We start from the raw sequence: 16976 nt of genomic DNA on the forward strand, positions 1-16976 counted from the left end.
ATGTATTATTGCAGAAGGAGCATAAGAAGCAAAGACAGTAAGTATGAGGGCCTGAATTGTGGTGTGTCAGGAAACTACAAAGCACTCCCAGTAGGAGAACTGGGCATGTAAGGAAAAACAGATCGTGCCTACAGGAATATAGGTTTTATCCTGCAGGCAGTGGGGGGCTGAAACTTTTAGAGTGGGGCATGGGATCATAATCAGATTTGTATATTAAATAGATCAAACTGACAATCTGAGGACAGTATAGAGAAACATAAGCTAGATAGAGCAGGCAGAGAGCAGTTGGAAAGCCTTTGTGTAAGAAGTAGATAATACAAGAAAACAGAGATTATGTTCGTCGTGGAAACAAATGCAATTACAGATTAACTGGATGTACAAAATAAGGGGGGACTTGTTGAGGACAGCAATCATGTATTTTTACATACCTTGTAACTTTTGGGGCTCAACAGCATGCATTAATGTCCCCAACAGGTTGGTATTTTGGTAAAGTCCATGATACTCTCTAGGTTAGTGGTAACACAAACCCTGTCTCTCACTTATAATTTCTCCTTTATCAAAAGTATAGTAAGTCATCTCACTGACTCTACTTTTTTCTACTAATGACCTTCAGAAACTTATTTGAATACACGTTAAGTGTTTCCTTCATCATAGGTTGTCAGAAGCAGCAACATGATAATGGTGATTTTATGGCAAGGCTTTATTGCTAAGAATAAGGGCAACAGATCTTTTTCCTTTATATGATTTATGAAGATTCATTTCTCATTTCTATAGCCGCTGAATAGGGTATACAATCTAAGACGCAGTGACGTTTTCATTGACTAAATGCCTAGTTCCTGTATGCTTGGGGCACCATCCTTTTGATGTCAGACAAAATCAGAATGATTTACTATTTATTGTTGGCAATAGAATTTTAAGTTACGTATTTATGACTAGAATTGTGTGGAGTGATAAAATAAACACCCAATGTTTAATATCAATGTACATTTCAAAAGTTTGAAATGTATTTGTTGAGCCATTACATACTTAGCACTGTGCTAGATGATACGGTAAAGAAAAACCAAAACCAAAAAACAAAACAAAACACCAAACAAACAAACAAAAAAACCCTACACAAATAAACAAACCATGGTTGGAAGTGTCAGTTCTGGAACCAACCACCTGCATTTGAGTTCTGGCTTTAATACTTACAAATGGTGTCACCTTGAGCAAGTTACAAAACCTTTCCAGGGTTCAGTTTCTTATCTTTAAATGGGAATTCTGTTAATATTTGCTCAGAGAGTTGATGTAGCTAATTAATTTTAACAAGTGTTTGTTTAATAGTGGTGGAGGATTTGCTATTGTAGAATACTTCATTGTGAATATTTCAATAAAGAAAGTAATGTGACAGCCAACTCCACAAGTAGGCAGACTACTAGGGTTCCCAGAATGGGTGCCAGTTGATTTATATACCAGACTTCATAGATTCTGAGGAATAAGAGATCTCTTTCCCCAAGGAGGGGTTAGAATGCTGAATGTGGGTGTATACAGTGACAATAATCTTCAAACAGAAATCTAGATAAGCAGAAAGAAAAAGATATTAGGAAGTGCTTTGAATTTTTAAGATACCATTTTTTTTTTTTACAGATGAATAGTATAATCATCTGCCTCAATAAATATGAACAATAGTAGTTATAAAATTAGCAGCTTCTCACATTTTTCTATTTAGTTTTATGTGTCAATTTAAAAAGCCATTCATGGGGGAAAAAAGAAAGTATATAATTATTTTCCACTTGGTGTCCAATGGGACAAAAATTATATCAGTAGAGTCTTTTCACATGGTAGGTCCCTTCAGATACAAATGGAATTTATCTAAGGAATCAGAATTTCCACTGTAGACTTTGCTTGCCTGAGGGCTTAGCAAGTCACTAGCTAGTTCATGTAGCAGTCTGTGCTTTGCATAATGCCAACCAATCTACAAATACCTTTGTAAAATTATCAATGAAGATGCAAATTTAAACCCACAGACCAGGAATGTTAAATTAGAAACATGTGGAGTGATACGTAATGGAATTGTATAAATAAGAGAGGCCTAGACTCTGACATCTATAGTTAATCATAAATCGATTCTTCAAAGGGAGCAACTGGGAAAATGGTGTGTTTCTTCCCAGCCCCGATGCTTTCATTCAGTAGCAATCATGAGTAGGAAAGGAAGAATGATAATTCGTTCCCTTTGTCCTCGAGGACAAGAAGATACAATCTTTGAAGTAACTGTCCACAGATGGTCTAGACGAAGGCATCAGCTGGATGACTAACGGGCCAACATAAGCAGGACACTCATGATAGCCCACACTTAGGGTGCGCTTCAACCTCATGACCAGCTTTCCAAGGCCTTAGTCACCACCACTGTCTCAAGTAACCCATATTCATTTTGGCATAAATATTTTATTTGAGCTGTTCCAGGAAGATGGATGTCTAGCGTTGTATTTGCGTTCTTGAACATGTGGGAAAGTTCCTCTACATATCCCGTAGTATCGCTCGAATTAAGCAAAGGAGAAGAAAGTCATTGTGAGTAAAACTTAGAGGAGGCACATAAGAAAGCTTCGGATAAGAATGTGTTTGTTCCAAATTGGGCCTGAAAGTGTCAAATTAAAAGCACAAGACTAGAAGCGGAAGACCTAGAGTCCGACATTAACTGTACCTGTTTTTCATAGTGTCCCTCTGGGAAAATTGATTCTCCTTTTTGAGCTTCAGTTTCTCTTCAGTAAAATGGGGGAAATTCTGACCTTCCTCAAAGGATTGGTGGGAAGATTAAATAAGAACATATATCTCTAGGTATTTAACAATTCCTGCAATGTGATAGTAAATTTAGACATGAGTAACTCTTATTTCATTTTAATTTTCCATGGTTGGCCTTTATTTAACTATAAATCATTTTGAGCTGCCTGTAAGAGGAAAATATGACTTTTCCCCTCCTAATTTCATGAAGGACAGTGAAAGAAGATTCAGATGTTAAGAAAGGAGAGAAGATAGTACAGGAAGATGAGGAAAACATCAAAGCAAATTGTGATGATAAAAATAAAATTGGGAAAAAATAAAATGGTGCCTTCAAAGGTTGCAAGGCTGTTTTAGGATAGAATACAGCAAACACCTTTCTTATTATAAAGATGACAGAGATGACAAGTAGTAATAATGATAATAGAAAGGGGTATGAGAATGTCTTGAACTATCTGGAACTTCAAAAGCAGTTGAGGATACTTTTAATGTTAGATTAGTTAAGCCATATTTTCCTTTTTGTGACCAACAACACTTTCTAAATGTTCATTAAGTAGTGCGCTGAGGCTATCCACCTCTTTTACAAAGACTAGTAGCCAAGGAAAGGACTGCATTTGAAACAATGATCACAAAGTGAAACGGCCCTTCTCCCATGACCTTTGAAATAAGAGGGTCACTATCTGAGAAAGGAGGATCTGTAGCTGTGTCTTGACCTCTTTACTGTGATTTGTCACAATGCAGACAACAGCTTTCATATTCTCTACATGATTTCAAGAGAGAGAAAAATGACATCTTATTGACTGGAGGATGTGACCAAACACAGAGTCTGGCTGCTGTCCACGTGTTTAGTGATGCCCCTTGCTCTTAGGATTGTCTCACATTCCTCCAGTTCTGTTTTTGACTAATAACAATGTGATTTCCTTATTATTTACAACTCACTTACGTCTGTCTTTCCTTACCTTGGAATCACACTTTGCTTCTTTTGATAGTGTCACCATGATACTAAACAAATATTTAAACATTAAAACGTGGATACCCACACATAATTTATTTAGTTTCCTTGAATTCTGTAAAGTTCCTGATACTTGCCCTAATTAATGATTTCCAAACTTTTTTTTTCCCTCCCCACCACCACATTTTTTGTTTTGGTGATTAGTAGAACTTGTCTTTCCAAACCAAAATCCTAACAGCTAAAAAGAGGACTACCTTGATTGGACAAATTTAAGGAGAAACACCAGTTCATCTCTTGCCAGCCACTAAGATACCTTTGAGTTAGGCTAAGAAACCATTGTTGTAGTCATGTATTATCATTGAAATGCAATGCAGTTGAAAAAGTATTGCTGTCACTATCTATAATAGGTTAGAGAATCAAAGGACTCTAAGCAGTAAGAGGATTGAGACTGAATCCAGTGTATGTTTCTCATGCATAGAAAAGGGGCAGAGAGGATTTCTAGATCCAGGTTGTACTGTTTGTTAGTAGTAAAGACAGATGAAGCCCCTGGTCTCCCATATCCCAGTGAAATGACCTTTGGTTGTGGTAGTTCAAAGGTTACTCGGTCTCCCCTGTTTTTTTTTTTGGGGGGGGGGTCCTAACTATTTACACTCTTTGAGTTCTGAGTCAGACAGGCACTTCTGAGATTTTGAAAAAAGTTTTTGCATACTTAATTATGATTTCAAGAAAGAGACAAAAGCTTTGCTTCAATGGGGAAGATCACAGAAGGTCACACAAAGGCCAATTCCTGTTACCTGTTTCTCTCAGCCACACACCTTTAACTTCCCACCTCCCAACTCCCTTTCCCAAAAAGTCAAAGTTAAAAAGTATGGTTGTTCCTCTGAGAGCAGGGCCTTAGCAGAGCCCTCTATCATTTGCCACAACCAAGTAAAGCCATTCTCAAATTAGCAGCTGTTACACTGGGAGATAAAGGGTGATTGATCTAGAAGAATAAAATATAAGGAGTGTTTTACTATTTTTAAGTTGGAAAAACAAAGTATTAATGTATCCTAAATATCTAGAGATAGCAGGGTCATATGTTTCTCAAGATGGGATAGTTGGAAAAAAATGGAGCAAGGAAAGGATGACTCTAAGAGAGACTACTTCCTTCATTTCTTTTTTTTTTCTAGAACAGTCATTATTTCTGCTGTAATCAGTGGGCATTTACTTTACTTACTAATCATATCGCCAGCCCCTGGCCTATTTATGTATGTATGTGTTGCTTATTAACCATTTTGGAAACATAGTGGACACTTAGGTAGATCAGAGCTTTCTGAACTTCAGAAACTCATGCTCAATTACCTGGCGCTAAAATGCTGAAAAGTTCTGGGAAAAGTTTTAAAATAATTATGTGCATATGCTAGCATGGGCATGTGTGTGTGTGTGTGTGTGTGTGTGTGTGTGTGTTGGGTTTGAATCAGAACAAGAGAGCCAGAAAACTTGTATATTTGATTTTCTGAGGCAAAAACAGGTCCCAGTGGTTCCTGCCCTCCTGGGTGTTAAATAACTCACTAAATGGGTAGTTTGCTTTAAATCTTATTTCACTTGAAAAGATTTAGCAATGACATGAACCTTCCCTCCCCAAAATTATGATCGTTAAGAACGAAGTACATTCTACCATCTTCTCCAACAGGAATTTATAGGTAACTCTCTTCATGCATTCAGCCGGAGTGGGTACTCCCTAAGGTTTAAGAAAACATGAAAACCACAAAGAATGTTTGCTATTATTTTCTCTTGGTGGTAGAATAGATGTCTTTCCTCAAAGAAAATGCTTTAGGGCAAAACAAAGCCGTGTTCATTAAAATGTATATTATTTAGTAATTGTGCAGACTATGGATTATATAAAATTCGCTTTCAATACAAGGACCCTACTTTCCTAAGAAAGGTTTATAAGCAAAACAGAGCAGGAAGGCAGGCAGAGGATGAAGTGTTAAAAGAGATCAGCTAATTCCAAGGGCAAGAACAGTTCAAGAAAGAATAATGCAAGTATATGGAAAGGAAACAAGGCAATGTGGACGTGATTTTGTCTGGAGGTTATGGCTGGCGTTATTTATAAGGCAATTGTCAAATCAATCTGTAGAATATGGATGAGGCGAAATGCAGGGGTAGAGTATTATTCTAGATCATCTGTAAGTTTTCAAATATAACCTTCATGCTGAAATTCCAGGGAGAATGTAAGTAACTCCAATAAAGAAACCCGTCAGTCAATCAAGAGTGTTTATTTATTATCCCCCCTGGGCCAGGCACTGTTCTAGCTAATATGAAATGATACAAAATAAAGAGTAGTCATCACCTTTATAATCTCGTAGGAGCAAATGGATTTTATCTGCAGACATACACACACACACACACACACACACACACACCCTCTATGTGGGTGGTCAAGAAACTCAAGTATATGGACATATAACAGCCTTACTTAGTAAAATCATGATTCGAAAATTAAATTTACAAAATTAGAAAATCTGGGGAGTAGTTTTATTATAAATACAATCAAGCACTGTATAAAGATGTTTGGGTCAACGATGGACTGAATATACAACAGTGGTTCCATAAGATTATTATGGAGCTGAAAAATGTCTCCAGTCTAGTGACATAGTAGCTGTTATAACATCATAGCAAAACTCATTACTCACATATTTCTGGCGATGCTAGTATAAACAAACCTACTGCACTGCCAGTCTTATAAAGCATAGCACATACAATTGTGTCCAGTACATAATACTTGATGATGATAATAAATGACTGCCACTGGTTTATGTATTTACCATAATACACTTTTCAGTATTTTAGAGTGTACTGTTTCTACTTACCAAAAAAATAAATAAATAAAGTTTGCTGTAAAACAGTATGCAGTGTTATGCGACCTCATGCATCTCATGTTCACCACCTCTCTTTATTACATCATTTTCTCTTGTGTTTGACTAAATCTCAGTTGTTTCCTATGGTAATACATTGTACAGGCTTAGAGCCTAGGAGGCTATACCATACAGCCTAGGTGTGTAGTAGGCTGTGGCATCTAGGTCTGTGTAGGTGTACTCTATGATGTTTGAACAGTGACAAAAATCACCTGATGAAGCATATTTCAGCACGTATTGCCGTTGTTAAGCAGCACATGACTGTAGATTAAAATGCATTCACAAAGCATGTCTTTTATACAACAAATCTAATTATGCTATTAAAATTGGGGACACTCCTACTCCCCCTCACGTATCTACAAAACAATTTCAGGACGTATTTATTGTGCAAATGATGGATTCACATTGGTGTTGCGGAACTACAAACGTGAATTAAATAAGGCTGTATCCTTTAATTTTAAGTTCTTCAAAGTTAAAGATTGGGCCTTACATCCTGCACTCTGAAGATAGAAGGGGTAAAGGAATAGAAATGAATGGATGGGATAGGTGAGTAAAGGTTTCAAAGAGGAGCTGAGTTTAGAATTCTAAGAGGGGGAAAAAGAGGTTAGCTGGTCTCCGTTGGTGTCCAAATTCAGAAAGAAGGCTTGGTATTTTCAGCATGCCTGAGAAAAGAGCAGCTCCCGGTTTGGTCCAGGAATCTTTCCCTACCTAAGCACCCCTGGATTATTTTTCAGGGTCGCTCTCCTCAATAGTCAGTAGATGACCTTGCAAGGCCAGGAAGAGGGCATCTCAAAAAGAGGCATTTTGGATTCCACCCTATCAGCATACAAGTACGTCTTAGGGATTGAGCTGTCAGTCCTCTGATCCCTTGTGTAGTGCCATTCTTGGTAGAATTGTTTGCATTGACTTAACAAAAGGTTGAATGATATTTCTGATTAGCTTGATGTTCATTTAATTTAGCCCTGTAAGTATTCAAGCTTCAGAGGACAGAAACTTTGTGTTTTCACTGCTACAGTCCCAGCTCCTAGAACAGTACCTGACACAGGAGGCATTCGATAAATATAGTATTTGTTAAATGAATGAGTGTTATTTTGGTCTTTAGTCTTTACTTTTGCTTTATCCATCCTACTTCAGAGAGCTAGAAATTGGAGGGAACTTTATGAATTCCAGTTTACATTCTTCCTTAGGCCCAGAAACTCTGGCCAAGGGTCCTGGCCAAGCCCTTTGGGAATGAGGATCCCCTCGGAAATTAATGACCAGTCAAGGCCACGGGGCGGGGGTGGGAGGAGAGTTGCAAGGAGTTCTTCCTCACTTCTTTTTTGCTTTTGCAACACCCTTTGCCACGTATCTTGATCTTTATTTGGGGTGGGGGCGTCCTGTGGAAGGGGAACCAGGGGCCGCTCTGGCTGCATTCCTCACCAGGGCCCTTTGGGTCCTGTCTGTAGGAGTCCCGCAGCACCCCCTGGCTGTGCCAGCACCTGTTGGATGGCCACTTGGCGGCCCTAGCCAGTGCAAGCTGACGCGACCCGGAGTGCGCCTCCCGGAGCCTCAGACCCCCGCCCGCCCCCCTTCGGCCACCAGCGGGGGAGAGCGGCTCAGCCTCCTAGCCGCTGGCCCAGCACTCCGCCACGGCTCGGCCCACGGCCCCCTCCTCCCGATTGCCGCCAGCGGGGGAAGGTAGAGAAGGGGAGGGGACAAGCAAGAGCCTTGGCCCGCCCGGCCTTCTCTCTCTACCCGGTGCTGAGACGCCAAGCCGAGCCCCAAGGTCTGTGTGGAGCAGGAGGCGTGCGGGGAGAGAGCACAGGGAACGATCGGAGCCCCGCGGTGACCCCCAGCTGCCGAATTTCCCCGGACTTTGAGGAGTGGGGGACGCACCCAAAACAAGGTGAACTTTGATCTCAGAAAACTCAAGCCAGGTGCCGGGATCCGTGCTGCGGCGGTTGTGAACAGGCGGCGTAGGCTGTGCGCTGGGCTGAGGAGCGGGAGCCCCGTGGCCTCCCTCCGCCCGCTCCCGGGGCAGCCTCGGCCCAGAGACCCTCCACCCGGCTCCGGCTCCGCGGCTCCGGGTCCCGCGGCGGAACCTTAGCCTTGTTTCTTCCCCCTCCCCCTTCGGGGGTGGGGGTGGGGCGGGGGAGAGGGGCACAGGGAGAGCTGAATCTATTGGCAGCTTTGTGATTGATCAGAAAGTGCTCGCAGCCAATTTGGTTTCGAGGCTGGCTTCACGCGACCCTTGAGTTTTCGCCTCTGTCCTGTCCCCCAAACTGACAGGTGCTCCCAGCAACTTGCTGGTGACTTCTCACTGCTCCCCCAGCTCCCCCGCGTCCCCACCCCCTCTTTCCTCCCTTGCCTTCACCCCCACCCCCACCACTTCGGCACAGCTCAGGATTTGTTTAAACCTTGGGAAACTGGTTCAGGTCCAGGTTTTGCTTTGATCCTTTTCAAAAACTGGAGACACAGAAGAGGGCTCTAGGAAAAAGTTTTGGATGGGATTATGTGGAAACTACCCTGCGATTCTCTGCTGCCAGAGCAGGCTCGGCGCTTCCACCCCAGTGCAGCCTTCCCCTGGCGGTGGTGAAAGAGACTCGGGAGTCCTGCTTCCAAAGTGCCCGCCGTGAGTGAGCTCTCGCCCCAGTCAGCCAAATGCTCCTCTTCGGGCTTCTCCTTCTGACATCTGCCCTGGCCGGCCAGAGACACGGGACTCAGGCTGAGTCCAACCTGAGTAGTAAATTCCAGTTCTCCAGCAACAAGGAACAGAACGGTGAGTCTTTCCCCCCATCTCCCCCTTCTTGTGTCTCGCTGTGTGTGTTATACTGGCATTGTGCATTGGTGTGTGATGTACACCAGCCTGCAAGGGTATAATCGTCTTTCTACACATGCAAATGCGCGCTGCGTTCATTGGCATGGGATTTTGGAGGTTGCCGTGCAGTTTGCAGCAGCGGGAGCTGCCACAAAGCTCTAACAGGGCAATAGGAGTGCCACTGAAGCCTCACCTAAAGAGAGGACCTTCTGCAAGTGGTCGTGAACATCAGTTCAAACGCGCGTTACAGGACCTCTCCTGTACAGTTATAAGTTCAAGAACTGCCTCTAAAATCGAATCCAAAAATGAATGAGTCTTGGCATGTTTGACTTTACTCAGATTTTTTTTTTTTTTTAGTGGGTTGGGGGCTGTTTCAGGAAATGTATCAGCTGCATTAATTGAGCACTCTTAAGTGGAAAGGCATCAATTCATCAGTAAGTAGATAGGAAATATAGAGGTCAAGAGGCCATGTGGACGCTTTTAGGGGGAATTTAAAAATGTATTTCTCTGGTGCTCTTTTTTTTTTTTTTTTTTTTAATGTGCCTTTGTGTGTACGCTGAAGTCCTTACCTTTTTGGCTGTGTGTTTTTATATGTGTTGGTGAATGACTGCTATTTTGTGTGTGCGGGAAACGACTTAATCCTGCATAGGAAATGAGAATTACTTTTAGCTTTCAAGTGTACCTGAAATGTTTAGAAAACTCTCAGATGCAAGTTCCCTTGGGCTGGGATTGCACGGAGCTGGAAAAAGGCTCCTTTCATAAAGCTAGCGCAGCTTCAGGGTGTGTAATTTGCTTAGCCTCTGAACCCCATATGATTTACATCATTCAATTTCTAAACTCTTTTTCTCTTGATCTACCATTATGAAATCATTTTTGAGAATACTTTGTAAATAGAAATTTTATACTGCGCATGAAACCACAATGTTAATGTAGGCTGTCTAAAATTAGAATATTAAACACCCTGTTTACAAGTGGTGGCTCTTAATGTTATTTGAAAAGAAATGTACATGCTTTGTATGTCATCCATTCAGAATGCAAGAATGGTGTCACTTCGTTAACCAGGAGACATGAACACAAACAACATACCTAGAAAATCAGAATGGTGTGTACTGTATTTTTAGGTCTCAGCAACTTTTTCTTTATGTATTGGGGTGTTTCCAAGCTCCAACTTTGAATTTAAACTCTCTAAAGTGTTCATCTTGAAGGAAATACAGAAAATTCTAGAGTACAAAAATAGATTAAATAAGGATTCATAGGGCCTTTGCAGATACTGTTTGTATTTGTTGTGTGCGCAGCAATCTGTGGATCACATTTATGAGGCCGTGTTGATGTGGTTGCTTCTTACAACTTGCTAATATGATGGCACATGGCACCTGCAGGCTGCTTGAGCTGCTGATCAAAGGACAGCCAAGGGATCTATCTCTAATCACTGCTGCTGAGGACTGGGGGAAAGTGATCAAAGGAGCCACAGCACCAGCTGTACCCTGGCAGGAAACAGATCAGACCAACCTTTGTTCTTTCTCATGTAAAATAAATGTCCAGTTCAAAATATTGCTTCTTACTAGACAAGCGTCTCCAGAATGACAATGCCCAACATTCCTGGCTTCTGACTTCTATTTTTTATTCTTCCTGTCCCATATCATTTCTCCTACTGCTCTGACTTATCAAGCCTGTCCTGGCATCTGTCATCTTCCTGATTCCCTTTGCTATGTGTGCCTCTCATTGTCCTTTCCACGTCATTCTTTCTTGTGATCCACATACCATGATCACTTGGTAATGGGCCCCAGAGCTCTCTCGTGGTCATTGGCCACTTTGAACGAGTAGGATCACACCCGAGTGGTAGTTCATTAAGCCAGGCCACACACATTCTGTTGCCATCAGAGGCTGGGCCATTGCCATTCTTAAGATGCATGATGCTAAAAATAGCCTGGTTGTTTCCTAATCTGTGGGCAGAGGATTGGGCTATGTTTAGCTCTTGAGAGGCTGGCAGCAGGAAGTAACTAGAGGTAGAGGAACTTACTCACTCACCTTGTAGTTTTCAGCCTAAGGAGAAGTGAGGCAGGCCAGCACTAGGGGGCAATATAGAGCTATTTTCCTGCACATGCTCAGGTTGATTTTTATTCCTCAAGATTCCAAGATTTGAGGATAACAGGTAGGTGCCAAAGAAGATTTCCCTGGAATGTGAACAAATTTGTTAGAACCTCTTCCTCCTCCTCCTCCTCCTCTTCCTCTTCCTCTCCTTCTCCTCCTCCTCCTCCTCCTCCTCCTCTTCTTCTTCTTCTTCTTTTTCTTCTTCTTCTTCTCCTTCTCCTCTTCCTCCTCCTCCTCTTCCTCCTCCTCCTCCTCCTCCTCCTCCTCCTCCTCCTCCTCCTCCTCCTCCTCCTCCCCTTCTTCTTCTTCTTTTTTTGTGACTTTCAAATTTTCCATTCCGTATGTGGGTATTTTTTTTTGCCCTCATATTGAATTATGATTGGTTTTTGATGGACCTATTGCTGTTCTCAATTTAGATGATTGTGTATTTTTGTAAGTACAAACCCACTTGAGGGTTCCACAAAGAAAATGCCATTAGCCCAGTTTGTGCATTACATCATTTTGTGAAAGGTCTTCTAAGTGATAAATATGAAATGTTCACATTGATCTGCTGTGACTTTAGTTCAGTCCTGCTTTCAAGGACTCCTCTCCAGCAATATTCTCTTTCGTTGAGCATTCCAAAGTCTCAAATGATGTTGACTCAATTAAATCCCCAGGCCTGCTCAGTTTCAATATTAACTTGGTATCTCAAGAGGTGTCATAAATGGAAATCGATCGCTATAGCCGATGCCAGATATTTGGATTTAGACTGGAACATGTGGAGGTGCTTCAAAATTAGTTTTGAGGGATCAGTGTCATTTACTCTGCTACCTGGTTTTTGACTTACTACTATATTGCAATTTCTGCTACTTTACTGTAAAAATAGCTTTATCCTCCAATACTATAAGCTGTCTTTGTGTCCTTCATTATTAACCTTACTTCTAATCCTGAAATCTCACATATAAACTAAGGGTCTCCAGATTTAGCTTAAAGAAGGAGATGAAAGATAAAAACAAATTATGTAAGGTTTCTGACCTGTACTTTCTGTATGACCATAGGAAAACATTACTGTTATCTGTGTGCACTCATTTTAGAAGACAATGCCTACCATAAAATGAGTAAGTTCTGGGATGGCATTCTGAGTTGTAGCAAAAACCAAAATGAAACAAGTCTTACTTTAATCGATTACATATAGTCCAAATAGACACCAATCACAAAGTTGTTGATGGAGTGAGGCCTCATCCACCTGGTGTTATTGGTGAGCGATTTTAATTTACCCATAGACCCAAAACATGTTTCTTAATGGTCTCATTTTCTTTAACCATTTTGAGTGAAGATTTGGAATAGGCCTCTGTTAGTAAGGGTTATCCTTATAAACATCGTTTATTGTATGTGCTCTTTTCCATAAGGATGTTTTGGGGCCTGTAGGGCCATTGACTTTGGAGAAAAATGGTCCCCTAGTACTAGTGCCTTTCTGAGAATGTGTATCTTGTGTTTATGGCTTTTCTGTCTCTTTTTCTGTGTCAGCTTTCTCCTCCTCCTACGACCTATCTGTCTTTATCTAACAAAATTGTGCCCACCCCCCAACCCTTTTTAGGTGGCAGCTCCAAAGGAGTACTTTACTAAAAAAACAACAACAGATAATCACAATTCCTAGAAAAACGTCCAAGAGTAAATAGGCTCTGACTGAGGACTAAACGGACTTTCCTGTTATAGTGCGTGATCATCGTGACATTTATTTTTGTGATAGAGGCTTTAAACAACAACAACAACAACAACAAAAAGACAGAACTTCCTCCTGGTTCTCTGCTCTGTTTGAGATAGTTGAGGAAGTTGAAGAAGTAAATTGCCATTATGTAATAATGAATTTTGTTTTTCACAACAGGTAACAGAAAAGCCCTATTCTATGTTATGGTAACTTTTCTCCCCTACCAACTGTTATCTTTTACATTTAATCTGATGTATTTTGTTTTGACCTCTAAAAGGTAGTCAGAAAGTACAAACGTCTGGAAGAAGCTTCAAGGACTAGAATATCATTTGGTAAATAGTCTAACTGGATGCTAGGGTCTCACTAAACTTTCCCCAAAGGTACTATTTTGTAGAGCTCTGTCTCAGGCACTGAAGTCTTAGTTTTGTCTATCCTTACGTCCTCCTTCCTGAAACTTATTTCTTACTTACCTTCTTTATACTCTCTTCCACTTCATGTGTTTTCAACCTTTGTATTGCTAAAATTCTGTTTTATCTGCAAACTTGAATGGTTTTTGTAGGAACCAAATTCTAACGATAATATGATGTGTTATATAAATATAATTGAATCAATGCATTCATCATGTCCAGCCCCCTCCCCCCGCAAATGTTTCCAAGACTGGTGAAATTTTCTCCATAGGTTTCTATTAGTATAAAGCAAAATGGTGGAATTCGTAATAAAAGTCACTTCATTTACTTAGTCTAATTTTGGTGTTTCTGATTGTTTTATTTGGAAGTGTTATACATAGCCAGACTATCTCTATATAACTCTATATAATTTCTCTATAACTCACTTATGAAACAGTCTCTGTTTATTCTTTTTCCACCACTGCCTCCAATTGCTATTTTTTCAAACTTCCCTTTTCTGTCACCTAAGGATACCTGTAGTGGTTGATTTTCAGTTGGTACGCACTGGGACTAGTTTACAGATTATTAAATTCCTGAAATATCCCCAGTGGGTTGGAAAGGAGCCAGTGCTACTCTTCCAGGACAAGCAGACCATCTCTGGACCAGACTGTGGAGTTAATGCCTCTTTGCACAGCTCGGCACCTCTAAGACACTACTCCAACCCTCTTGGTCTTCTTCCTGATTAATTGGCATGCCTTCCAGATTGTTAAATTTTGACACTTTTATCTATGGACAATCTAATTCATATTGGACTTCAAACTTCCATCTCTTCTCTCTGCTTGACAGCTTGGGCGCAGCCCTTGGCTTGAAGGAACTGTAGTATGGAAGGGTATGGCCACTTTCAAGCCTCCTTCTTTCAGCTTCTTTGGTTCTAGTTCAAGGGTTGGGGCCTGGGATGTGAGATGGGGAAGGAGGACATGACACACATGGTAAAAGATTGCAAACCTTATTTGGTTTTCCTGCTTTCCTGGACAACGCTGATCAGCTGCTTTTGTGTGGGTAGCATCTTCCTGTCATCTAGATTAGATGGGTTACCTTTTCAGCAAGGTCTTTTTTTTCTGACCATTTAATCTAAATTAGCAAGCCCTCACTAGCACATCAAGATTAATTAACTACATAGCATGTATCATTCTTTGATTTTCTTCTTGTTAATTAATTAATTAGTTAATTAATTAATTGTGAACCTACCCCAACTGCTATCCCCATAGAATGTAAGTTCTCTGAGAGCATGGACCTTGCCCAACTTGCTTTCTGTGGGAGCTCTAGCACCTGCAACAAGAGGTGTTATATAGTATGTATCGATAAATAGTTCTGGATGTAGTGCCTTAGTAGAGTAAGACTATAGTGTTGACTAGAATAGCAGGCCATCTTTGAAGATCTCTTTTTGGTCTTGGAACTTCTACATTGTTTTACCATTGTCATAGGAAGATAAGCTTGTTTATTGATTGTGATAAGACATGTCTATCTGAGTACTCCTTTACCATCTTGTTGAACACAGTTGAATTTTGAACAACATTGATTTGACCTGAGCAGGTCCACTTATGTGCAGGTCTTTTTTTTTTTTTTTTTTTTTAAATAAATACAATAGGCCCTTCATATCCAGGTTTTGACATCTGTGATTCAATCAACCACGAATCAAAAACTATTTTCACATTCCCAACAGTTGATTCCTAATTGCAGATTGAAAATACTGTTTTTTGAATCCACAGATGCTGTGGGCCAGCTATAGTTAAATTTTGGGGAATCAAAAGTTATGCACAGATTTTTACTACGCGGGGATCGGAGCCCCTGCATTGTTCAAAGATCAAATATATACCATGTTACTAGATGAGTATATACCAAGTAAATGGGTAGGTTTCCTAGAACTGGTACTGCTTGCTCTCTTAAAAGTGCCATTGCTGTGTGTACCTCTATATTTTCTGAAGACTAGGCTGTTGTTGATATGGACCAAGGAGTCTTAAGAATGGTGAATTGTGAATGGTTGACATGCCTCTAAAATCAGTGTATTTTCTTTCCATCTTTTGCTTGTGGCTCATAGATAACTTGCAGGGGCTAGAAATCAGCAATAAATATGGTTCATGGAATGTGAAGACTGGAAAGATCCCAAAAGCTTATCCTCACAGATGTGTAAAGTAAGGCCTAGAGGGCTGAAGTGACTTCGTCAAGGTCACTGTTGAGTACAACAGTGTTAAAATGCTAACATGGTGACATATTTTTCTTTATGTGAGAACCAAGTAGGTGAATGGAATTCTAGTTTTAAAATTCTGATGCTTTGTATAAAAGCATTTATTGTTTTAAGGGATAGCATGCTTTGCAGGTTGTGAAAGGAGGCAGGACTGCCTTGATTGTGAAGCATTCTTTACAAGAACACTGAGGAAAACGATCTCTGAATAATCACATTAATTAAATAAAACAGATAATCTGACTAAGGTGTATTATAATATATCTGTTGGGGTAACAATGTGACAATTTGGCAAATGACTTGAAATGCTACCTTTAGAATTGTTACTATTACATATTCGGATCTTATTTTAAGCAGGTATACCAGATCCATTGATGAATGATGCTTATTTTAATATTTTGTTGATTAATTGATGACAGTGACGAGGATGATTGACATTGGAATGCATGGATCCATAGGGAGGGTTTTTAAAAAAGATAACTTTGATCATTTTATTTAGCAGGATGTCTCAGTGGTAAAACTACCATAGGAATGACTGGGTAAGCATGGCTTGCAAAGAACAGCCTACTATTCTTTTGAATGGCTTAACAAGTGACCTTAATTTTTATTTACTCTATATTCTGTAAGATATACTAATCAGAGGTTCAGATTTCTCTTTGAAGTCGAAAACATCATGAAAGAAATTCATAGCTGTGGACTTGAATGGGTTGCCTAAAACAGGATTAATTTACCTTTTTAAAAGTTTTGTTTGTAAAGTTCCTAAGTCTGAGAACAAAAGGAGCTAAAAAATATTAAAAAGAGTGATACTAATTAATTTGATCATCAAAGCCAAGTTATTAAGAGTGATATTTTTGGGTAACTTTAGCTCATTTTGTCTTTTACTTCATGAGCATCCGTTTTAAATTGAGTTTAGCCAGTTTTATCAGTTATCTGACTTCACATGAGCCTTCATGTGCCATCTTCAAGCAGTGATTTCCAGCGCCCTGGTGACTGAGCAACTTCCTCCCTGGACATTTGCCTGGTTTCACAACTGAACCATCTTTGCCAGGCTAGCTTCAATAATTTTGCTTTCTTGATGTTAGGCTTAATTCCACTTTTATTTCAAACTATGGTTTGTTTGTTTGTTTGTTTATTTATTTATTTATTTATTTTTGTACTTGACTTTCCCCC

General features: G+C 40.2%; 1 protein-coding gene across 2 annotated transcripts in view; it reads left to right on the forward strand.

Annotated features, from left to right (window-relative positions):
- The first annotated feature begins 8094 nt into the window (after positions 1 to 8094).
- Positions 8095 to 16976, forward strand: part of PDGFC (platelet derived growth factor C) — a 175980-nt gene continuing 167098 nt past the window's right edge. Inside the window, exons 1-2 of one of the 2 annotated variants that reach the window (XM_074338398.1) lie at positions 8095 to 8488; positions 9129 to 9361. In XM_074338398.1, coding sequence (XP_074194499.1) covers positions 9244 to 9361 — 118 coding nt within the window. In that variant the 5' untranslated portion in view covers positions 8095 to 8488; positions 9129 to 9243. The remainder of the gene's footprint in view (positions 8489 to 9128; positions 9362 to 16976) is intronic. The other variant, XM_019733263.2, reaches the window with a different exon arrangement.

Source organism: Rhinolophus sinicus, linkage group LG07, assembly GCF_036562045.2.
Source record: "Rhinolophus sinicus isolate RSC01 linkage group LG07, ASM3656204v1, whole genome shotgun sequence".
NCBI lineage: Eukaryota > Metazoa > Chordata > Mammalia > Chiroptera > Rhinolophidae > Rhinolophus > Rhinolophus sinicus.